Below are 26,615 nucleotides of genomic sequence, written 5' to 3' on the forward strand. Positions count from 1 at the left end.
ACGAATTTTTAATGCCCATAGACAATACAAATAATAATAACTCGTTGAAATTTCAATCAATAATAAAAATAATGTTTTCATCAAAAGTAAAACAATTTGTTAAAAATAAATAAAATAATGTCTTAAATTTTGCGCCAAACTTTGTAAATTGTTTTACTCGAATTGGATTGTGACAAAATCATGAGATTACGGGGTTCGTTACTTATTGAACTTCTTAAAGCCTGAACAATCAATTTCAACAATTTCTCCACAAAGAAATTGTAGTAAATATTTCTATTGCCCCCATAAACCACTTATTACCAAGGTGAACAAAAAATTAACAAGAACCTCAAATTTACCTCGTTAAATTCTTCAAACTTTGTCATTCTGCGGCTCCAAGGTAATTTTTCACTGAAAATTTTCTTCTCCACAAAAAAAAATTCATTTCTGTTCATTCTGGAGGAAACCTCCAATTACCAATCAGTCCCAATCACCTCTTTTCAAAAAACTCCCCTCAAAACTATTCAGACACACCCAAAACCCCAATAACTTCATCTCCGTGTCCGACCCCAATTTATCATCCCCGAATATTTCTGTCCTGCTTCCCCCCACTTCTCATAATTTGATAACCCCCGGGCTTGCTTCGATATCTGGCACGGCCTTGATTCAGCTCTCTCTTCCTCATTCTGAATAAGCCATGAGATCTGAGAGATCAGGCGTCCTCCTCGCACCCGGAAAAAAAATTGCATTGAAAAGGAAAATAAGAGAGCATCAAGAGGATTCAAACGAGACCAGGATTGCCTGTGTGTGTAGCCAAACGAAGGGCAAAACAATGAAAAAAAAAGGATCCTCGTTGAGGTGGGGATAAAACGACGAGTCCCCATCCATGACTCATCCTTCTGGCCTCCTTCCCTCTCCCTCGGAAACCGGCTCTCCTGAATTATCCTCCACTCGTAACATCGATCCTCCTTTACCTACGTAGTCTACCAGCCTCGCCTCGAAATCAACCTTCAAAACTACTCGTGGTGTACCACAAGTGAATTTACATCAACTGCGACTGAACTACTGTCTCGAGAGGATGAAGGACAGTACAGGAGACAGGACAGTTGTGGGTGGTTTCTGAATTACTGGAGTTGTTTGAATAATTAATATTAGTATTGAGGATAAAGGGTGGAGGATCGTTTTAGGGATATTTTTTGTTTAACGGCTTGGTTTCGGAAATATTGAAAGAAATTGGGAATCTATGAAGAAGTTGATTCTCATTATTATTATTTATTTATTGATTATCAGGAGAAAAACTCCCCCATAGATTCTCATTTTTATTGAAGGTTGAAGATTATTTGGAAAATAACTTGGAATGTAGTGAGTTTAAGCAAAAAATATAAAAGGAGCTTTTTAATAGTTGATGAAATTCTCGTCAAGAGGTTTCCGGGGATGGGCTTTTATACACCTTTTTTCTTAGAAGATATCGACGGAAATTAAGTTTTGAAACTACTCGTGGTGTACCACAATTAAATTCACATCAACTCCCACTGAACTACTGTCTCGAAAGGATAAGGGAACAGTTGGAGTTGTTTGAATAATTAATATTTTGGTACTAAAGGGTGGAGGATCATTTTGGGAATATGTTTTTGGTGAATGTCTTTGTTTTGGAAATATTTGCGAACGGAATGGGGAATCTATAAACAAGTTGATCCTTATTTTCGTTGACAGTTCAAAATTATTTTGGAAATAACTTGGGATGGAGTGGTTTTAGGATAAAAATATCAGAGGAGCTTTTTAGTAGCTTATGAAATTCTCTTCAAGAGGTTTCCTGATGGGTTTTCATGAACCTTTTTTCTTAGAAGATATTCGCGAGGGAAATCAAGTTTTGAAACTACTCGTGGCGTACCACAATTGAATTTACATCAACTCCGGCTGAACTACTGTCTGGGAAGGATGGGGGAAGAGGAGGCTGGACAGTTGGTGTGGATTCTGAATTATTTGAGTTATTTGGATACTTATTATTTTGGGATTACAGGGTACAGGATGATTTTGGGGATATTTTTTTGGTGAATCTCTTGGTTTTGAAAATATTTCCGAACGAACCTGGGAATCTGCAACAAAATTTGACTATAATTCTTGTTGAAGGCTCAATACTATTTTACAAATATTTTTTGGGTCGATGAAGTGCAAGAAATGTCTCAAGTCCTTTAAAAAGGACAAAATTGTGACTTATGAAATTATCTACAAAAAGATAACTCTCTAAACCTCCGTAAACCTCTCTCCTAAAATTGTTCAAATTATCCTATTCAAACTACGAATTTAGGAACAACAAAAACTAAAGGAAGAATTCAAGCAACAAGAAAAACTGTAACAATTCAGTATCAAAACGGTAAACCGGGTTAAGTTGATTTTGACTATTGGCCAGTTCCTTACGAATATCTCGGAATCTAAAAGAGATAGGAAAATTTTTGTCACGAACTTTTTTGTACAGCCAATTAAGGGTTACAAAAAAGGTCATGAGAAAACTTTTGCTATCTCTATTAGATTCCGAGATATTCATCAAAAACTGGTCAAAAGTCATACTCGACTTAACCCGGTTTATCGCTTTGCTACTGAATTTCGGAGTAAAGGACTGGCAGCTCCGAATTTTATTCATAGGTTCATAACGAAACGGAATACAGATTAATCATAGCTCCTAAGTTACGTGTTTCTGAATTTTCACTGAGATACTTGATTTCCGTTATCTCCTCTGAGATACCAAGTTTTAGTCGATACTCGTGAGATACTTGAGTTTAGAATGAAATCTTGAGAACGTGGTTTTGGAAGTGTTTTCTGTGTTACGTAGTTTCCTTTAGAAGCCATCGATTAATTCTACTTTTGTTTATCCAGCTTGTGAAAAAACCATAATTTTTTTTACAAATTAAACAGTTATTTGTTTATTTCTGTATTTCTTTTTAATAAATTCTTATAAATTGGAAGAACGTAGATCCGCCGTATCAGTTAACTAAGCCAATATCAAAATCATTAAATATCCCGAACGAGCTTTGTACGTCACTTGAGATGATTTATAGTGGAGAATAAATCGCTCGGAAGTCGATCGTAACTCCGACGCGTGGGTTAAGAGTAACTGGTTGTGGTTTGGAGGAAGACAGGATTCTTCAACCGTTGGACGAAAAAAGCTAAATGAAGAGAGAAAAATCAAGTAAGCGAGGTGATAAGATCTGCAATGAGAAGATAAAGGAGTAAGTAACGATCGATCGATGGGGAATAAATTCAAGAGAATCTTGGGGATACATAAAACCCAATGGAACCACTCCCTGTTTCTGTACCACGCGTATTTTCTGGGTGAGGAAAAAAAGGACGCAAGGACGACCCACACACGGTTGTCTGGATCCTTTCTTTCCTGCTGGTTAAGGGACGGTAGTTCTGGAGGAGTTGATGGAAACTCACTTGTGGTCGACAGGTTTGAAAGTACTCAAGTGGGAAAGTTTGTGCAATGCAATGGGATTCATAAAAAAATCTGAAGCAAATGCGAGACAAAGATTTCATAATGGTTGTTATATTGTATAAGGTCGTTACATTGTCTTGCCCAGCTGGAATTCGTCTACTTATTCACTGCGGTCACTGTCGACTCCAGAAAATTTGTGGATCTCAGTACTAATGAAGAGCGTCGAGACATCTTTTCTTGAAATCTTAATCTTATCTGGCAATCACTTCCCGAATTTCCACTCCATTCGTATTTTTTGAACGAGGATAAAGGGACGCAAGGATGACTCACAGTTGTCTGCATTCTTTCGTTCCTGTTGATTAAGGGACGATAGTTCTGAAGGAGTTGATGGAAATTTACTAGTGTTTGACATAAAAATTCTGTAGTAAATGCAAGACAAAGATTTCATTATCCGTATTTTGTCTTTCAGTTCGTGAACTGTTGCCTCAGAAAATTCGTGAAGCCCATGAATTGACCTCAGACAATTGGTGGATCGCATTGTGCCATTTTTTCCAGAAATCATGATTTAATCTGGTAACGTTTTTTCGAATTTCTACTTCATTCGTATTTCCTGGATGAGGAAAAACGGATTCAAGGACGGCCCACACACAGTTGTCTGGATCCTTTCTTTCCTGCTGGTTAAGAGACGGTAGTTCTGGAGGAGTTGGTGGAAACTCACTTGTGGTTGACGGGTTTGAAAGTACTGAAGTGGGAAAGTTTGTGCAATGCAATGGGATTCATAAAAATTCTGAAGCAAATGCGATACAAAGATTTTATAATCCTCTCTTGAGGAACCAATAAAGATAGAAAGGTCGTTATATTGTCTTTCCCAGCTGAAATTCGTCTAGTTATTTACTGCGGTTCACTATCGACTCCCGAAAATTCGTGGATCTCAGTACTGATGAAGAGCCTCGTGACATCTTTTCCTGAAACCTTAGTCTTATCTGGCAATCACTTCTCGCATTTCCACTCCATTCGTATTTTCTGAGAAAAAGGACGCAAAGATGACTTACACATAGTTGTCTGGATTCTTTCATTCTTGTTGATTAAAGGACTGTAGTTCTGGAGGAGTTGATGGAAATTCACTAGTGGTTGACAGCTTTGAAAGTACCCAAGTGGGAACTTTTGTCCAATGCAATGAGATTCATAAAGACTCTGAAGCAAATGCAATACAAATAGTCCATACTCTGACAGCAAAAGGTATGAAATTCTTGTGAACACATGAAACTTATATATTTTATGCCTTTTGATGTGCTGAAACTGAATTTGTAAGTTAGCACGCAATACAGTCAGACAGTCCCTAGTTACTAACAATTTTATGATTGAAATACATATTACGCCGCCATTTTGATAGATATAAAAGAATCCTACAAGTATAAACAATATTCCTTGGAATCTAACGAACAAAATGAATTTTAATTTTTGGAAATTTGCCAATTTTTGTAGAAGATATAACAGTTTGCAACAATTGGAGGGGGGGGGGCATGTCACCCGCAACCAGTTGTTGCACACTATTATATTTTTCGTAAAAATTAGACAATTTCCAAAAATCAAAATCTGTTTTGTTCGTTAGATTTCAATGAATAACGTTTGCTTGAAGAATTTGTTTATATATCTATGAAAATGATGGCGTACAACGCATTTTCATAATTAAATTGTTAATAACTACATGGAGAGCGATGTTCAGTAAAAATTACGGAACTCTCACTTCACTCACCGATTACGGAATCGACTCGGAAGGAATCGAAAATTTAAGTGACGGTATCGTAATTTTTCACAAGAGATTCAGATAAAAATTACGGAACGCTCCGGGAAAATTCCGTAACAGTTTCGTAAAATTTCCTACAACCACATTTCGCTCCGGAATTACGGAAAAGATACGTAATTTTTATTGAATATTTCTCTCCGTGTATTAATAGCACGACTGTATTGTCGTTATGTCGTAAGTTTCAAGTATTCACATGAATTTCATATCGTTTGCTGTCAGCGTGGGGACTAAAAGATATCACAATTCTCTTTTTGTCACTCAGTCCGTGAATCGACCCCAGAAAATTCGTGGATCTCAGTATTGATGAAGAGCGTTATGACATTTTTTCCTGAAATTTCAATCTAATCTGGCAATCACTTCTCAAATTTCCGCTCCATTCGTATTTTCTGGTTGAGGAAAAAAGGAGGCAAGGACAACCCACGCACCGTTGCCTGGATGCTTTCTTTTCTGTTGATTGAGGGACGGTAGTTTCGGAGGAGTCGATGGAAACTCGCTTGTGGTTGACAGCTTTGAAAGTACCCAAGTGGGAAAGTTTGTGCAATGCAGTGGGATTCATTAACATTCTGAAGCAAATGCAAGAAATAGATTTCGTAATCTTATTTTTTAAAAACTAATGAAGATAGAGAGGTCTTTATATTAGTTTTTTCGTCAATTTCGGCATGAATGCAGAACCTTTCTCTTTCATTTCTTCGAGAATTTGAAAAATGTCTAGTGTTCATAGCATAAAGATAAAAATCAAGAGTCAAAAGATAATTCAGTAGCGAAGCGGTAAACTGGATTAAGTCGATTTTAGCTATTGACCACTTTTTAACAAATATCTCGGAATCTAAAAGAGAAACAAATTGTTGTCATGACCTTTTTTGTACAGCCAATTAGGAGTTATAAAAAAGGTCATAAGAAAAATTTTGCCATCTCTCTTAGATTCCGAGATATTCGTCAAAAATTGGCCAAAAGTTAAAATCGACTTCACCTGGTTTACCGCTTTGCTACTGAATTTTTCTATGACTAGGAACGACGCCGTGTTCTGCGCGCTCGGTAGGTTGCGTGGAGTAATGCATTCATTCAATAATATTTTTGTCAATCCGGCTGTAAGGCAGCGCTTCACGGACGCTATACGATTAACTGATACAAAAAGGTGAATTTTACAATGGTACATCACGTTAAAAATGGAAATAATCCTTGACAACCCGATGAAAATAGAATATAATTTCATCAAACACATCTCATTTTGAAGATTGAGAATTATGCTTTAAAATGGTATATGAGGATTCTGGCTCATTTTCATTTTAAAATGTAAGAAAACCCAAGTAAACGTCAATTTAGAAAAAAACATGAGAATCCGATTTTTCATTGAAAATTCCTATAATCAATGGAGATTGGCCATATTCAAATGATTCAGGGGTCAATTTCAAGGTAATCTAATATATTTTCACCTGAACATGCAATATCTCCACATATTTAAACAGAAACTGAGCAAATCTCATCATTAAGAGGAAAAGTATGGAATTTTTCAAGACGTCACATACTAAAATCGCTACATTGACACTTATAACAATTGATCTAGTGGATGGAATACATAATATCAGGTATCAATTTGAAGATCTCGATGAGACCTTCAAATTGGCATACGATATATCCCCGCTGGTCCAGTCTAAAGCCTCGATAAATGCCAAAAACTGTCATTTTTGGTGTGTGACAACGTGAAAAATGGAAACAATCTGTTATAACTTGATGAAAATTGCATTGAATCAGAATTACCATGCACCATTTTGAAGAAGAGTAAATGCTCTCCAAAATCATATAAAGACACCCCTGTCTAGTCCACTTGGGAGCACCGAAAAATCTAGCCAAAATTAATTTTTCAAGTTGAACATGAAATCGCAAATTTCACCTAAAACTCTCATAACTCAATGAAAAATTGTCAGATTGGATGAATCAGGTGTCTTTTTGAAGTTTATTTAATAACCTTCCAAATGAGTACATTATATATCTATGTTTCATGGAAAAGGAAGGACTTGAGCACAGAAATCAAAGGAAAAACCTTGGTTACGAACACGGATTGTTCTTTAGGGGAAAAAGATCACTCCTTCACTATTTTCCCTCATTAAACATTTCCATCAATCACAATTTCCGTCTTCAATGGGTCGAGATGAAGATAAAAAAAAGATATTAATGAATCTTTATTTCGTCTAATCAATATTAACCGACGATTCCAGTCATAACAGGACTAATGACCCTCATTTTCCTATTCAGAATTGGTCATTATCCAATGTGTTAATCGAATAGGGAGGTGAGGGTCATTGGCGGCACCTTCTCCCCCTTTTGGGCACGGTTCAGCGGCCCAAACTTCCCGGATACGACTCAGTTATTCCAGTCCAGTTGGTCAACGTTACCCCTTTTCTCCACGAAAAATTAATGGAATATTATATTTTTCATTCTTTGCCTCGCGCAAAGAAATGCCTTCCCTCTCTTTCCATTAATTTCAAGAGGAATAAGAGGTTGTACCGGTGATTCTCTTTGTGGATGATGGAAGACGGGGATTGAGCTATCAATCATGTCACGTTGAAGACTGGGTCAGTGCACGAGTAATGAGCCCGTGCACTTCTTGCTGGAGAATTTTCCACGATTCGTATTAGGAGTTATGGGGTTTGGACGAGTTTTAGTCGGGATTGGTGACTGACGGATCGTTTGTTAGATCATTCCGGTGGAGTTTTTTCTTCATTCTTGGGGAGGAAATTCAGTTGGGAGTCTTGTTCTGAAGTTTTTATGAGTCTGAGGCGAGGATGAGTGGTTTTTTTGAGGATTAACATCATTCTCAAAGGATCGTTTGGAATAGTAGATTTACGGCAAAACGTTAAGAGCTTTCTTGGGGGAATTACAAATTAATTAATCAATTGGGTGATGAAATTTGATTAATTTCGGGAGAAAAGGTCTTCAACTGAAGTTTGATGAAGTTTTGGTGAATGGATTCATGAATACCACTTTTAATTTGGTAATGAATTTGGGAAAGTTCAACAAATTGGTGTCGTTAAAATTGAGAAAAATATAATTTTTTTCAAAAATTTCGTCAGATAATATGATTGAGAAATTCAGTGATTAAAAGTCACTAAATAGAAGTCTAGGCGACATTTTTTCGTCCATAATTCACCTGATAGATTTATCGAAAAACGTTACAACGTCTTTTTTTATAATGCTTCACGAAATGTTTTTCACCCACCGGATTATTGGAGGATTTTCTACGATTCCTACGAGGAGTTATCTGGTTTGGGGGAGTTTTAGTCGGGATTGGCAACTAACGGATCGTTTATTCGATCATTCCGGTGGAATTTTTGTTTATTCTTGGGGCGGAAATTCAGTTGGGAGTCTTGTTCTGAAGTTTTTATGAGTCTGAGGCTAGGGTGAGTGATTTTTTTGAGAATTAACCTCATTCTCAAAGGATCTTTGGGAACAGTAGATTTAGGGAAAAACGCGAAGAGCTTTCTTGCGGGAATTACAAATTAATTAATCAATTGCGTAATGAAATTTGATTAATTTCGGAAAAAAAGGTCTTCAACTGAGGTTTAATGAAGTTTTAGTGAATTAATTCATGAATCTTTTACCAGTTTTAATTTTGTAATGAAGTTGGCAAAGTTTAACAACTTGTTGTGGTTGAAATTGAAGGAAAATATGAAGAGAATTTTTTGTAGTCTGCAGATGTTTGTTCTCTAACCTTTACCATTCGAGGAATTGTGAAGTAATTAATTAAGTTTTTAGAGTATTCAAATACTTCGGTTCTTTTTTCCACTGAAATTCTCTTCAATATTGGCAGTAATATTATTTTAATTATGAAATAATTTTGTTCATTTCAAATGTTCCCAAAATTCAATTTTAAATCAATTTTTTTCAAATCATTTCTCCTATTTATTCATAATAAAAAAAATATTCGAAAGAAGTAATTTTCGTCAAAATATCAGTTCTTGGAGTTTTTCGAACATCTCGTCGTGCGATATAATTGACAAATTTAGTGATTAAAACTCTCTAAATAGAAGTCTACGAGATTATTTTTCGTCAACATTTCCCCCGATATATTTATCGAAAACCGTCAAGACCTCTTTTTTCTTCATAATACCTCACCGAATGTCTTTTTTTCCCCGATTCCCACCACGAACCACAATTTTCTTTCTCCTTTACTCTTCAACTTTTTAGCTGACAAAAAAGGAAAATGTAGAGATGTCAGAGTTTAAGTGTAGAGATCGATGGAGAGATTTGCCAGCCCCCGGGGTGGTGATATCTTCGCGCCTCGATGAATGTCACATTGTTTCCGCCACACCCAGTGTTCTCGTCTCCCCTCTCCCAGCCCCTCTCGCAATTTACACGTGCGAGGGTAGGGAGACATCACGAGTGGAGACACCTCCAGCTTTTGTTCAATTCTGCTTCATCGAGGGATTTCGCGCCTCGAGCCCCTCGGACGCAAAATTCACGAGAGAGGGGAGAAGAAAAAATAATTCTCTGGGTGATCAATCAGTTGTTAGATGTGTCAACGAAACAGATGCCCGAGCATTTGTTTACTGCCAATGTTCTGGCTGATGCCGCTAGAAGCTGTCCGTGTTATTAATTCAGTAGCGAAGTGGTAAAACGGTTTGAGAGGAGACGGAACCCCTTTGTCTACATCAAATCTTAGAATTGTGTTTTCNCTTTCCAATATAAAAAAAAAAGAAAAAATCAAAGCTCAAATCTCTCAAAGTTATGATCAGACAGTGTTCAATTCTCTCATTAAAATATTCAAAGAACTTTCTTCAAGTCAAAAAATTGTCTAGACAAATATAAATGAATTTATGTGCAATTCGCTTTGAACAATCGTTCGGAATNATCAGGAGAAAACACAATTCTAAAGATTTATATAAACGCAGGGGTTCCGTTTCCCCTTAAGTCGACTCATCTCCCAGTTGAGTTTTTGAGGAATATTTCCGAATCTACGGGAGATAGCGAAATTTTTGTAATTACATTGTTTGAAACGCAACTAAAATTCCAGAACATTCTGGNAAAAAATTTAAATTTGAAATTTTTTGTGAATTGATTTCCCTACACAGTCATAAGTCACCGAAACACGCGCGAATCAGTTTAGGCTTAGCCTCTCACCGTATAAGTCTATCTCGGCAAATCACCTGTACAAGTTTTATATCGCACCTCACCGAGTACAGTAGCTTCTCGAACCTCACCTAGCTCACTAGTAATCAAGTACATCACCGGTCTTTGTAAGATCACCGTTTTGTTCAGTACATCACCTCTGTTGATTAAATTCAGCCTAAAGTCAGTGACTCAACGAATTTACAGTGAAAGACAATCATCAATTTAATTAGACATTCAACTATTAAAATTTCCAAAGAGTGTAAATAGTTTTGACAAAGTGGTTCGATCCCACAAAATAAAGTGTGATATTTTAAATCCGGCTCATCAGTAATTTTTCCAACAACTCCCTCCACATTTTTATCCCACATCCACCCTAAATTTAGTCATTCACCAAACATACATTTGTTATAGCACTCAATTGGCTTTACAAAAAAGGTCATACCAACAATTTTGCTATCTCCCTTAGATTCCGAGATATTCAGTGAGAACTGGTCAATAGTCAAAATTGACTTGTACCGTTTTACCACATCGCTACTGAATTGGGTCCAATAATAATTTTTGCTTCCGAATGGAAGCATTGCAATCCTTCGATTTTTACATTCTCTAATTTTGATTGGAAATGATGTAGAAAAATGATGTCTGAGACGTAAAAATACAAAGATTGGCGACCCTGTCTGTATGCACTGTTAGAAAATTACTCTTGAAATTTCAAGTAAAGATCGAAGACGCGCTCCGCGCGCCTGACAATTCGATAGTTTTTATATGATTCATCAGGTTAATATTTAAGTAGATTACAATCAATATGTTGTTTCACGTATACGAATTTCTATAGTATTACTAAGGAGAAATTCTTCGAAATCCATGACAACATCAAGTGAGAATTAATACATACTTCGTTGGAAATTACTAACACCAACATCACCATCAGTGATCAATATCATCAACATTATCAACAAAATCAGTATCATCATCATCATGTATGCGATTTCTCTTTCAGACATTCAGTAATAAAAATGGGACATCTCCTTTTTATATAAGAAAAATCTTGAAATTTGTAACAACGAATAATTTACATGAAATTTCTATTAATTTTGTTATTGATAAATCAGTCAATGTTCTTGAATATTCAATGAAATTAGATTTCTCAGGTTCATGTGGCAATGAAAATTACTGCAAATCATGAAAATTCAGGCAACTTTTCTTCTGAATTTTCAATCTGTTGCTTAATTTTCGCGATAGGTTTGAAAATTCAATGATCATTCATCATGAAAAACCTAATTTTATTGAATTTCCATAATGAATCAGGAATTCCATGAGGAATTTAGTCGAAAAATGAATTCAAGTTCAGAATATTGAAAATTCAAATGCATCTGTTACTTAAATTTCAAAAAATTTCTAACAGTCTGTGACCACGTCCACTGCCACCTCCCCGGTGGTCAATTTTCAGAAAATTGAGTAATTAAGTGGCTAAAGTAATCCCAAAAAAGCTGAAATTTTATCAGATTATAGTTCCTAATGAACACTAGCTCTGTGCTAAATTTCAACCCGATCGATCTAATAGTTTTTAAGAAAAAGCGATTCAGTTTTATGTCGTTTTCCGCAAATATCTTCAAAACTAGTGGACCGATTTCGATTTATTTCTTTTCAAAATATTCATTTCGACGCCTTCTATCTAAATCAATCAAAATATATAAACCAGTTCATACAAAGTTTTTGAGATATTCTCGTTTTTCTGTTTTTCCATAAAAAACTTTGTAAACACTCTAACTTGTTCAAAAATCGGGATATGAATTTGAAATTTTGACTTTCGGACTTTCTGAATCATAATGGGTCGATAGAACACAAAACATCCACAACTCAAATTTAAACAATTACAATGCTTCCATTCAGATGCAAAAATCGAAACAGTTTCACACGGAGAGAACAATTCAATAAAAATTACCAGAAAAAAAACGTAAAAATTACGATTTCAAACATAATCCGCGAGCGAAGTAAAATTCAATAAAAAGTGTGAGTCGGAACTGAAATTGTACGGATCGCCACGTAAATTTTACGATTTGTTCCATAAAAATTAACCACCCGTCTGATGACTCACCGCTGTGGAGACAACAAGTCGTTCCGTAATTTTTCCCCAACGATTGAGAAATTAAACGGAACGTAGAAATAACTCACCAGCTTCATAAAAATTGTACTACGTTCAAGAATTTTTGATTTTGGAGGCATAATAAGTCGGGAAGTTTCTGTAAGATTTTACTCCTTCGGCAAAAATTACGTAACAATTTCGTACTTTGTTCGGTGATGAACCTGAAAATTCACTGAACGTTTCACATTTCTTCTCTTTCATTCCTATAAAAATTGCCGGAAAACGATTCCCCATTGTAGATGGCAAGATTTTCGGCAAAACTGAAATGTTATTGAAAAAAAGTTCCTAATTTGCACGAAGTACTTGGATATCCTTAATTTTGAATGTTTGTAAATGTGCAATTACCATCCTTATTTTACACTAAAATTATTTGTTTACTCTTCCTCGGTCAATTTTAAATTCTATCCATTAATAAATCGTTGAGGGTGGCAGAAACCGGGACAGTGGCAGTTACCGGGACACCGTCGATATGCGGAGATGTATGGAACCACTCGGGATGAAGGGTACGGCGCGATGTTATGACATGCGAGGACAGAAACTGGTTTTATCGAGAGTTTCACTGCAAGGTGTGCAGACGTATTTAAAAGCCAGTTGTTATCTCCATTTTTTTTCATCCCTTTTTGCATATGGGACATGTGGACGGCGATGACCATGGGAAATCGGCAGGTGCGCTTCTGCCGGAGCGAGTGCAATTCCCCCGGTGTATTTGCTTTCTAAAATCTCGGATACTGTTGGTGCATCCATGGAGATGTGCTGGCTTTCGTTTTGTTCTATCGGTGATGGGATCGATAAGTTTTGTGAGAATTTTTTTCTGGATTTCTCGGCTATTCGGAGAGAAATCGATGGGGATGTTTTTATTGGAGATTTCATGGGATATGAAACAGTCTCTCGATTTTATTCCTTCGCTTCCTTTCTGCTGTAACGGTCAATAAAACGGTTTCAATTGGAGAAAAAAGAACCAAGAAGAGGGGAACAGAAGTACAGAAGAACATTCATTCACCAGGTGCTTTATTTCTTTGATGTTGTATCAATTAAAAACACTAATGTCACAAAACAACAATATATTGTTTATTACTTCCATCACGATTCCGAGGATTTTTTTCATCACGCTGTAGTTGGCGGCCCGAGGCGAAGCGGAGAACTGCCAATCACACGAGCTGAGTGATGTTACGTTCAGCGAGTGGCCGAACTATGCCTTTTTCGTTTACAAGTAAAAGACTTTTCGTTTGCGAGTAAACGACAAGGCACTTTTCGTCAAAATAGTATATTTCGTTACGAGTGCGGAAAAGAGTTTTCGCCTTCGGCTCGTGCTATAAACCTCCCACGAGCCAAAAATAGTACATTACATGCCCGAGCCTTGGAAAACAGATCACCGTCCTCCACGTGCAAGATTGCCTTCCGAGCCGAAGGCGAGGATGGCAAGCACGTGGGCGAGGGTGATATGTTTTCCATGGCGAGGTGTGTATATCAATTTTCGTGTCGAGGGACCTGCAAAACGCCAATTTCGTGGCGCGCAGCTCGGTCCCGTGACACGAAAACACTTTTCCCACGAGTATCAAACGATATTTTTCATCACAATGTGTAGAAAAGGGACGTTTTAGGCACGCTTCGCGTGCCTAAAAAGTTACTTTTTCGCACAGGGTGATGAAAATGAGTTTTTGTATTAAAAATGATGAAAACACTCCGAGGAATCGAACTACGAATCCCTTTTTTTGATTAATTACTCCGTTTTTCAAAAAAATGATTCCATGAACGTGATGAGATTGCACCGTAATTCCCTAGCAAGCAAAAACGAAAATGGATTGGTAACATTGAAATTTCATTCATACTTATGATTCTGCACGCGAAAGATTCAAATTGAGGATATGGGTGAAAAAAAAAAACTGTAAACTTGAGAATTGAAAATCCCCGACGAAAAAGTTGTTAATTGACTTATTTAAAAACTGAAAAACCAAAAACTGAAAAATTGAAAACTAAAAATCCCCGACGAAAAAGTTATACTTGAGTAGTCTAAAAAGAGGAAAATGGAAGCTCAAAATGTTAATTAGACGAATTTTGTAGAAACTGAAAATACTTTTGTAACAGAAGAGACACAAAAAAAAGTCGGAGGAACACCAACATTTTCGTGACTCTCTGGGTCCCCCCGTTCTGCTGTTTCTCCTGTTACAAAAGAAATTTCGGTTTCTCTAAAATTCGTCTAATTAAAAATTTGAGTTTGTACTTTCCTCTTTTTAGACTACTCAAGGATAACTTTCGTCGAGGGTTTTTAATTTTCAACTCTTCAGTGTTTTTGTTTTTTCAGTTTTTACTATTTTTTTTTACATTAAAACTGAAGTAGTACACTCATCAGCACAATAAATAGAGGTCTCTGCGATTTTGAAAATTCAGTGCAACTCCCTTTAAGTAGTTAAAATCGAGGTGTGTTCATACTCGTTTAACTTCTTTACAAAAAGGCCGTTTGACATTTTTAGATAAATCCCTCATTGTGTGAGATATGCAAGAAATAATCTGCAGTTGTAGTGAATGAATATGTTTAACAATATTAGATTATTTTGTACATATATCAGAATGTAGTGAGTTAATCAGAAAATCTCAAAGGAGCTTCTTTACTACTCTTGAAATTCACTACAAAAAGGATCCTTGAAATTCCCCAATAAACTCCTTCGAAGATCCGCACAAAAGAGTATAAAAACCTCTTTCAAGTATTTGATGTCCGCTGAACACCTGGAGAAATGGTTCATTTGAATTGAGTGAACTTTATCTGAGTGAAGTAAATGGCTCATGATGAAGCTTTTATTCCAGCTTAAACTTTTTTTAAATTTGTTTTTTATTCACATCAAATAACTGGTTTTTAGAATATAAATAAAGACTTCATTAGTTAATGATGAAATGATTGTTTACACAGTGAAGAGAACTCATTTATGAACAGTTAATAATCTTTTATTTAAAATGAATAAATTATTGATTTCATACGATAAAAGAAATTTCAGTGAAACAAATGCAGTCATGAAATTCCAATAAAAATATTGTTGAAATGACCACAAAAATTTCAAAGATCGTTTTACTTGATTCAAATGCTGTACACTGGCAGAGAAATGAGTTTTATCAAGAGATCTTTATTTGAACCAACTATTATTTGGTTGTTAATTTTGAAATAAACATGATTTCCTAGTGAATACCGATTATCTCTTCTTGAAATACATTTGATTGGGAGAAATCAAACTTCTCTAGGATTGAAGTTCCTTTTATTGTCGCAATAATGAGAGCATTTGATTCAATTCTAACCAAAAGTTTGCTAATTCTACAAATTCGTTGGCTTACTCAAAAATCAAAATTAGTCTCAAGATTATTCTCACGATCATTCGTAGTGCCAAGTCAATTATAATTGAAGTGAGCATTTCGTATGTCGAATCAGGATGAATATTGTTACGTGGAAAGAGCTTTGCGATTGTAGTAAGATGTTGTTGAGTTGAAAGGAGTTTATATTTCTTGACTAAAAAAATTGCATTAATTTACAACAACCGAATCACAGATTACGGCAATTCTACGCAAACTTGGATATCACAAATTTCATTCAATGATGTACGGAAAGCTCAATTTAAACATTGGCTTCGTTCCAGAAAACAACATTCAATTCATTCCTCAATATGATCATATCCTAGGTGCGAATTTTTTATCAATTCATGAATGTAGAAACTTCTCGACTGGAGATCAGGTATAGCTAAATCCATAAAATTTAATTACTGCTAAATATTGTAGCCGTCAACTAGTTAACATCATTCGTAAATTTTTTGATTATTCAAGTATCATCAATTCAAATATTGAAATTTTCAACTATTTTATCAATCAATAATTGAGGTAGGAAGATTGACGATTATTTGTGTAATCGAAAATCCCCCTTTTAAGACATTTGAATTATTCACTTAGTGGTAAATTTACAGTTTCATATTATCAAATTTTTAATTCATCATTAATCTAAAAAAATCTGATTATTAATATTATATTATTTATAAAATTTGGTCAGCATATTTTAAACCTTCATGAATGTAAGGGGCAAATTCTTGTAATGTCACAGAAATTTAATATTGATGGCGATCCCTGCTGGAGATTATATCAGGTTTAAAAAAATAGAACTTTTCCATTTTTGTGATGAATACATGTGACTTTACACCAAGGACTATTTTATTTGATTCAAGTAAATGGACCCCAAGAACAAATAATTGATATTCACCGTAAGATATTATTTATTTGAAATTGGTTCAAATGTATAATACTTGTTTCAAGAAACAAACATCTCAATAAGAATAATTTTTTCTATCAGTGTACATTTCTGCGTGAAATTTTTGAAATTCTTGTCGAAGCAATAGATAACAAAGAATCGCACATCTCCCTAACAAAACCATCCATTTTTTTCCCAACTTTAGTATCAACAATACCCCGAAAAAGAAACTCTTCACACTCCAAAAGTCGTAAAAGGGAATTCTACTCATGAATAGCATACTTGGACCGTCTAGGCTCAAATATTTGGCTCCGTTCGAAAGTTTTATTCCTCACGCTCCACTGATAACGGAACGAGAGAAACTCGTGTCTGTCCTGTACCGCTCTGTTCACATGAAAAAAAAATGGGTTCTCTCTCTTGTTTCAAGTGACAATAAAAATAGCGCCAAATGTGTTTTCAATTTGCTTACGACGAGTCTTCAGTTATCTCCACTGATATACTCTCGTGTTCGGGGGAGTGTTACGACGAAATAAGATGGGAAGATAAAGCGGAGAGTTGGAAAAAAAGGACGAGGGATGGAAAGAAATGGGGGTGAAATTCCGGAGAATCCCGATACGCGGCGGCCCTGGCGGATTTGGGCGTCGTCTAGTATCGAGCGAGAGCCAGGATGCCGGGGTACGCACCAGCTCGGTTGCCATGGTGACCGTCTGACTCGCGGGACTTTTCGCATTTCGTGAAAATCAACTAGACTGTCCCCCCCTTTTATTTGCGAAATTGTACACGCGACGATGGGGTTTACGAGGTTGAGTCATGTGATTGGGTCATTCGGGGGTGGGAAATTGATTTGATTGATTAGGGGGAGATTTATCATCCGATAGTAAATTTTTTGATGAAAAACGAGGTAGAGCTATTGAATAGTTTTTCTGATATTTTGGAAATTGTTTTAGTTGAAAAATTAGGTTTTGTAATTTTTTCGATGAAAATTTTGCAGTTCATCCTCACAAAAGGTGCGAATTCTCAATAGATGTACAACTTTCAGAAAACAATTGAGTAGACTAAGCGGTCAGGAAGATGAATAAAATAATTGAAAAATGGCGATTTTTTAAATTACCACAGCATTTTCACAGATGGTTTTTTTTCATGAATAGTTTACAAACAATCAATTTTTCATCTTGAAAATAATGTCTTTGAAATCGTAACGAATTCATTCGTATTCGTAATTTTGCTAGAAACAAAAAATTCAAAATTGAAAAAATTAAAGTTTCAAAAGTGCAAACTATTTCTATAATTTATTTATACAAGCGGCACATTTGAATGAAAATTTAACATTTGAGTTATTTTAATTAGATGATTATTTTTTAAATCATCACATCAAATTATTGATAATAATTACTGATTCGACATGTTGTTGATTCCGAAAAAAATCATTCACTAATAATAATCGAATAATTATTCTTGTTATCAACATCATACGAAATGAGAAATAAAAATTGATAATTGGATACGACGTTATGTTGATTTAAAAAAATTATTATCTAATTCCTGACATGGGATTAAATTCTATTCGAAAAAGTCATAAAAAACAATGATGATTTATACTGCTGAGGGCACTTGAACTACCTACGAAGATCTCCAATGATTCTACACTTGGCCCACCGCCAGAATCCTGATATAAGCCAATCGACGTTTGAGGGTAAATAGCAGAGAAAAAGAAAAAGAATGGAAACTCGATACGGGCGAGGTAACGGCCGAGTGTTGGTGGTGGCATCGGGTGGAATATTAACACTGAGAATAAACCCTTCGGGGGCCATTGTAGTTTGGGCATTTTGGGGAAACTCCTTCAGGCCAATGGCTCGCTATTTTTTCCTTCCAACCCACTTTTTTTTCACTATTCTTCTTTTCTCCATCGTGGTAGCTCGGTACACTTTTTTCAACGGAGTTCTCTTCTCTTCCTTTGTGGATATGTACCTCATCCCGGGGACTTCTGATGGCAAAAGCTCAGTGACCGAGAAACGGCTCTTCGGCTTTGTTCGTGATAGTTCTCGTGGATTTTTCAGTGGGTTTTTTTATTCATCCGTTGATTTCTCGGTTATGAAAATACGCCTCGGGGGGTTTTTGCATTGGAAAGTTGTTCTTCAAGAGGTAGAGTTTGAAGAAAAATGGTTTTTTATGCTTTTGGCAAACAGAGATTTTTTATTTATATTTATTGTGCCCATAGAAATTATGAAAATTCAAAATAAAAGTATTTCAATAAGATTTTTGTTGAAAATTAATAAACTCATACATTTTTTTAAATTTATGTCAATGAAAATGAATTGATAATTTTAAATTGTACTAGGAGGCTACGCCCCCTGCTCACTCCGCTCGCCAACCTCTACATGACCCCCATGATCCTCATTCTGACCCTTGTGACCCTTAATCTGAGCGTCGCGACCCTTCATTTCTGACCCTTAATTTTGGAGTTTTTATTTCGAATACCAAATTTTCATCACCAGACGTCGATTTGGATTTTTATCGCATAGAGAGATATATAGAGCCCTTTATTTTGACTCTTATGGCCCTTTGTTTCTGATCTCCATGACCCTTATTTGGGCCCTTACTCTGACCCCTGTGACGCTTAATCTGATCCTTGTGACTTTTGTTTAGCCCTTAATCTGACCCTTGTGATCCTTAATCTGATCCTTGGAACCCATAATCTGTGACCCTCGTAACCCTTATTCTGATTTTCGCGACCCTTATTCTGACCCTCTTCACCCTTGTGACCCTTAATTTCGGAGTTCTAATTTCGAGTACCAAATTTTTTTCACCAAAGGTTGATTTGGATTTTTATAATATAGACAGATAAAATAAATAATTCATCAATTCTAAATAAATCCTCGATTAGAATCAAATAAACGGTTCATTTGTTTCGAATGAAGTTTATTTTATCCGAATGAACCATCTCACTGGATTGGAAAAATTAGGAAATTATTAAGATACAGTTCTTGTAGAGAATTTTTACCCTCTAAACCCAGTAGTTTCAGCAGTATTTGTGAAACAATCAATTACAGGAAGTCTAAAAAATTTTCGTGAGTTTCTCTGTGGGTTTTTTTATTCATTCGTTGATTTTTCGGTCACGAAAATACGCCACAAGGGTTTTTGCATTGGACAGATATTATTAAAGGGGAAAAGTTTGACGAGAAATATTTTGTTAATATTTTTGGCAAACTGATTTTTTTCATTGTCGTTCATTGCCTTCAGGGAAATAATGTGTCAAATGAAATTTGAAATTTTACATTTTTCCATTTGTTTTAACAAAATTTTTATTGGACATTGGTAACCTCATATATATGGTTATTTATTTCAATGAAAACGTTTTAAGTGTATGAAATAAATAATTAATTCTCAATAAATTGTCTGTTAGAAGCAAATGAGCGATCTATTTTCTCTCGATATTATAAAAATCCAAATCGATTTCTGGTGATGAAAATTTGGTACGCGAAATTAAGACTTCAAAATTAAGGGTCACGGGGGTCAGAAATGAAGGGTCAAAATAAGGGTCGCGAAGGGTATAATGAGTGTCACGAGGGTCATAAAGATCAGAATAAGGATCATGGGGACCGTATGGGAGTCATATGGGGGTTGGTGAGCGAAGCGAGCGGGGGGGCGTAGCCCCCTTGTATGTAAATAAAAACGCAATTTAAAAATCAAGTTCAGGGTTGAATAAATTATTTTATTTGATTCGAATAAAGTTCATTTCGTTCAAATGGAGCTTTTTCCTGGATTTCTAAACAAGATTTTTTCACATTTTTTTTCTAGGTCCACTAGTTTCTAAGAATTTTCTTAACCCAGTCTTCCCAGTGGAAGAAAATTCTCTCAATTATTTTGCTAAATTTCCTGAAAAATAATCGAAAAACATCAAGAAACAATTGTCTTAGAGAAGTTATTTTCTCTCTAAACCCATTAGTTCCGAAGATGTTTGACAAACAATCAATTAGAAAAAGTGGAAAAAGTTATCGATCTCCTGGAGAAGATCACCCATCTCAACTGGATCACCCATCTCAACTGGGATCATCCTCTCCCTAACTTTTCAGACCGCATCAGCCGCTACCCCTCCCCAAACAGCCCAATGACTCATCACCTTTGATCCCCAGTCCTAATCCCCTCCCAAAAGCCAAATCACTCTCGAATAAGGCCTTCAATGCCACCAACAACGACTCCGTTCTCATCATCACTATGTCATCTGCCCTATCCTCAGATGCCTGTCTCGATTTTAAAGATCAAAATCTAAAATTGATTTTCAATGCAACCTAATGTCAACGGAAACATGCTCGTGGAATTTGTTCTCAACCTTCTGTAAATTATTGTCAATAATAATTAATTTAGAAGTGGCTGATGACAGAATTTCATAGACAAATGACTGTTCTTCGTTTTCGAGATTAGAATGAAAATTAAAATCTAAAAAAATCAGAAGGAAAAAATGAAAATTCTCTGACAAAAATATGGAAATATTCTTTCAATTTATTGATATTTGAAGAATATATGCATCAGAATTTTTCTGATTTCCATTTTTTTTTCTTGGAATCATTGAACAGTATTGGTATTCACAGTTTTTATTAATTTTTTTATAAAACTGCGAATTTTCAATGACGAAAATTCTTGAAATTTCACCCGAAAATTTCCAACAGTGGAAGATAAATTTTAAATGGAAGGAAATGTCCCGAACACATCCTTGTTGAATTTGTGCTCAATCGTCTGACTAATTTGGGGGTCAGGAGTCCGAATCTGATGTTTTTAGACCCTGTTCGTATGTATGTATGTATGTATGTGCGTGTGTATATGTGTATGTGACCGATTCAGTTTTTTCACGATAACTTCAAAAATAAAATTATCTGAATCAATCGAATCTGGGCTAGAAATATGCGTTTTTATGTTATACAGACCGAGTTCGAAGATGGTGTCGATTGTGCTTTTAGTTTTTGAATTATTCTCAAAATTTGGCCCAAGGTTGGTCCAATGTTGGCACAAGGTTGGCGCACGGTAGGCCCTTATGGGGGTCTTATGGGAGTTTTATGGGGGACTTACGGGGATTTATGGGGGCCATATAGGGGTCTTATGGAGGTTTATGAAGGTGATATGAGGGTCTTATGGGAGGTTTATGAGAGTCATATGAGGGGGGTTGCCAGGGGGCTGCTAGGGAGGATTGCTAGGGGGGTTGTTAAGAGGATTGCTAGGGAGGGTTGTTATGGGGGGTTGCTATGGGTAGCGTCCCCTGATCTTTCAGCGACTCTTGAATATGAGGGTCTTAAGAGAGTATTATGGGGGGTGATAAGGATGATAAGGGTAATGAGGGTCTTATGGGGACGTATATCATCAGTTAATGGCAAAGTGCAATGAAAAGGCAATGTCCATTCGGAAGCATATTGCAAATTCATTAGCAAAAACAGGCACTATAATTGACACAATTGAAAGCAATTGCCCACTTATTTTTCTTTAAATCGAGTTCAATGTCACTCTCCTGAAAATTGTCACTGAACAGTCCCCGAAATTTCAATACTTTTCTTGATACTTTCTTGAATACTTTCTTTTTGATAAAAATCACAAGACAAGAAAAGGTCACCATGTTTTTGGAAATTAGTGACGATTTTCTGTTTTGGAAAGTTAGTGAATGTCACTAAAAATTAGTGACAAAATCATTGAATTCCGGAATTCTCCTCGTTTTGAATGTTACAATCGCAAATGCCTAAAAATTAGGGATGGAGGATCATTGAAAATCTGTCACATATCCCTGAACATAAAAACTTTTTTTTTCTATGCAGGTGAAATATATTCACTTGCACAGAATTTCTTTTCTTAAATTTTTAATTAATCCAGTAGCGAAGCGGTAAAACGATTAAAGTCGATTTTGCCTATTGCTCAGTTTTCAATGAATATCTCGGAATTCAAGGTAGATAGCAAAATCTTCGTTAAACCTTTTTTGTAGAGCGAATTGAGCGCTACAAAAAAGGTCTGTTTGGTGAGGAACTAGGTTTAGGGTGGATGTAGGAGAAAAATGTGGAGGGAGATGCTGGAAAATTAATGATGACACTAATTATAAAAATATCACTATTTATTCGAGGGATCAAGCCAGGTCGTTAAATAACTTCTTTGTACACTCTTTGGTATTAAATTTCACTGTTGAGTATCTTAAAATCACTGCTGATTGTCTGCAATTTTAATAAAGTTGAATCACTGATAATAGTTGAATTTCGACTGATAAAACTGAGGTGATGTACTGAACGAAACGTTGATCTTACAAAGACTGGTGATGTACTTGGTTACTAGTGAGCTAGGTGAGGTTCAAATTGCTACTGTACTCAAATTGCTACTGTACTAAATTTGGGGGTTGTCACGATCGTCTGACCGCTCAACCGAAGGTTCCCGATGATACTCGAGTTGAATGTTCTGGAATTTTAGTCGCATTTCTAACAAGGTCATTACAAAAATTTCGATATCTCCCTTAGATTTAGAGATATTCCTCGAAAGCTCAGCTGAGAGCTAAGTCCACTTTCTACCACTTCGCTTTTGAATTGCAAGTTCAATGAAGTTGGAGAATTCTCGACTTTCTGCTGATCAAAAATGTAGAATCCCATTGAATATCCAGTGGAATCTGAAATTTGTCAAATCGAGTTCATTTCACTCTCCTGAAAATTACTGATAAACTATCCCTGAAGTTTCAATAGTTTCTTGCCAGTCTTGTTCACGCTGCATCAAGCAACAGCCGGTAAAATCCACTAACCGACTACCGACAAGACTCTGATCTGATCCCATCGCTACTGCCACCAGTGGCGCCTTCCAGAGCCTCCACCTGCTCCATCGCTATTATCACCGTTCCCAAAAAAATCCAACTACCCCAACAAAACCATCAAGACCGAGCCCATGAAATTCCTCCAGCGAAGATCGTCAAACATTCAACCGAATTAAAAGAAAAAAAAGAATCAGTCAACTCGACATCAAAACCCGGTGCTTTCGTTACAGTAAAGCAACACCCCAAGGCTCCACGCGCCTGCTAATCCTGACGTAATCGAAAGTTGGTCACACGATACCTCCGTACAACATCTCGAATATCCTATTCCGCGTTTTCTCTGGGTTTACCTTTTGTTTTTCATCTCAATTCGATAGTCGTTTTTTATTCTATCAAAAAACCAGTGAAGCGGAGACGACAATTGCGTCGTCGGCATTCTGATCGTGTGGAGCACGCGCCAGGGGTAACCAATACGGAGGCGTAATAGCGTCGCCGGTGTCCAAGAATAGATCATGTGGTTTGCGGATTTTTTTTTCTTGGTTCTCCGTCTCTCTCTCTCTCTCGAGCTTTATTTCTGGAGGGAGTGATGGAAAATGAAATGATTTTGAAACATTTCTGGATTATTTCGGTTTTATCTTCTAAGCAGAGGGGTCTGAGGGAAAATGTCAGAAGAGATTTTTTGTGGGTAATTTTATGACCTAGACAAATGGTCTTGTGACATTTTTTGATAGACCCGTTCGATCATGAGATATTCGCAGAATAGTCTGAACTAGCTGGAGATATATATTTGAAATAATGAGGAGGGGGGTGAAAAAGACTCTCTTCAATCGTCAATAGATCGAGAATGGCTGATTGGAATTTGGAGATTTTTTCTTTCATTTTCAAGGTTTTTTCGAGCTTCAAAATGAGAACTGACTCGTCCAAATCGTATCATTTGGTCAGGAGATGTGGGAGATCAAAGACGGTTTGTCCCATCGGACTTCCCTCAATATTCGTTGCTTATTCTTGCGGTATCTCGAAACCTAAGGGATTCATCGGAAAATGTTGGAGGACCTCTTTTGTAGAGAATTTGAGAGCCTATCGAAAACGCCCTCAAACATTTTTTTAAGGCCCCTCCTGTTCAAAAATATCTTCAATATAAAGTAAACAAAATTTTTTAACTCGTTTCATCCACTGGAGATGAATCGTCATTCACTCTTTCGAGAATAACCCCTAGAACCCATCTGCAAATGCCCGGAAGTGCCTTTCACCTAAAATTAGAACAAGAATAATTGATACCTCCAAAAAAATAAAACGAAATTTTAACACATTTTTACCTGAACCTAGTAGATCTACCAAAAAATGTTTCGGAGCCTTTTTTATAGCCTTTGAAATTCTCCACAAAAAAGTTTATTTGACATTTTTTTCTAAATCCTGTCCCTCAGAATTTCCCCTCTTCCATCACCGCTCCCTTCATTCGCTGATCATCATCTCTCCATCGAAATTATCTCCCCAACTAAAACCCACCTGGAAGTTCCCGCAAGGAGATTTCCCCCAAAATTAAAATATGAATAATTGATATCTTCAAAAACAAAACAAATTTTTACATCGGTTTCCCTACCAAAAAAACTTCATTCACTATTTCGGGAATATCTTCAAACTTAGTAGATTTACCAAAAAACATCAAAAACCCTTTTTCATAACCCTTGAAATTCCCCACAAAAAAGTTCTTCTGACATTTTCCCCTAATTCCTTTCCCACCAGAGAAATTCCCAAACCAGCGCAAACAATTTTTAAAATTACCTTCATCTCATCAACTTTCCTTTCTTTCTCTAATTATCATCCCCTCCATAATGACCTCATCCACCCTCAAGACCCCTTCTCCCCGGAAGTGCCACCTTTCTCCCAGAATTAGAGTCCAAATAATTGAATTATGAGTGTTCAAGCCACCTACGAGTTCACGCTTATGTTCGTGAGTCCGTGTCTCCTCGTCGTTTTCTACGTCGTGGGACGATCCTGGGGGCAGGTCTATATAAACCGCAGACACCGCCCGAGAGACTTCGAGTCATCGAGTGGCGTTCGATAAAGTCAGTGCTCCCTCCGAGAAATCCCGATTTTTTTTTCATTTCAAGCCGATTTTCGTTCTATTCCAAGACCACTCGAGGGTTTTTTTTAATCAAAAGGACAGGATGGAAACAGTGGTGAAGGTGAGCCGAACGGTTACCGGTGGTGTTTACCGTATTTTTATGAAAGGTGCAAGACGCGTTCTAGCCGCTATACCCCTTCTCGGGTTTTACGCGGATGAGGTTGATGATACAACTGATAAATCAGTCACGGTAATGGGATGTTACTCTGGCATGCTTGAGTTTTTGGATCGATTTTGTTGAGGGGTCGATGGTCTCGGCGACAACTGTTGCTTCTGGATGGTTTTAATTCTGTTTTTTCTCTGTTATTAACTAATTAATCTTTCATAAGGGGGAGTTTGATTTGAAAGGGAGATAATTGTGGGGATTAATGACTAGGGGGTTCCTAATCCTCTTTGTTTTAATGGGGTGATTATCTTCTAGTGATCATTAACGATTTTTAACTCTTTCCGACGCAAAAATCTTCATTTATTACTTCGAAAAAATCGATGAATCTAGTGCATTTATCAAAAAACGTCCGAGAAACTTTTCACAGCGCTTGAAATTCCCCACAAAAAAGTTCTTCTGACTTTTCCTCCTAAATTCTTTCCCTCCAGAGAAATTTCCAAAAAACTGCAAACAAATTTTGAAATTCTTAAACTTCTTCTGAATGGTTTTAATTTGGATTTTTTCTCTGCTATTAATTAATCCTTCATAGGTGGGGATTTTGAATTTGAATGGGAGATAATTATGGGAATTAATGACAGAGGGGCTCGTAATCCTCTTTATTGTAATGGGGTGATTATCTTTTGGCGTTCATTAACGATTTGTCATTGATTAATCCCGTGCAATAGAGAAATGAGTGGATTTTTTTTCGTGTGCTGTGTAATTGATTGTCTTTGGAGTAAACGAACAATTATCGTAATTAGTGCATTCAACTCATCTAATTGAATTGAATTGATTGATTGAAATGACATGAATGGAATCGCCATTTTTTGGTGTGCCTCTTCCTCAATTTATTTCGATCTGTTTTCATTTTTTGCTCTCGTACCCAAACCAA

The 26,615-nt window shown here is 36.3% G+C and overlaps 1 protein-coding gene across 3 annotated transcripts in view; it reads left to right on the top strand.

Moving 5' to 3' along the window:
- Positions 1 to 26,615, top strand: part of LOC107037786 (fibrous sheath CABYR-binding protein) — a 117,344-nt gene that overhangs the window by 77,821 nt on the left and 12,908 nt on the right. Inside the window, exon 1 of one of the 3 annotated variants that reach the window (XM_015256537.1) lies at positions 25,515 to 25,768. The exons of the other annotated variants lie outside the window; for them this stretch is intronic. Coding sequence (XP_015112023.1) covers positions 25,622 to 25,768 — 147 coding nt within the window. The 5' untranslated portion in view covers positions 25,515 to 25,621. Of the gene's footprint in view, positions 1 to 25,514; positions 25,769 to 26,615 lie in introns of those variants that run through there. 3 annotated transcript variants of the gene reach the window in all.

The sequence above is a fragment of the Diachasma alloeum genome, unplaced genomic scaffold, assembly GCF_001412515.2.
Source record: "Diachasma alloeum isolate Michigan unplaced genomic scaffold, Dall2.0 Dall_scaffold_00270, whole genome shotgun sequence".
NCBI classification, from domain to species: Eukaryota; Metazoa; Arthropoda; class Insecta; order Hymenoptera; family Braconidae; genus Diachasma; species Diachasma alloeum.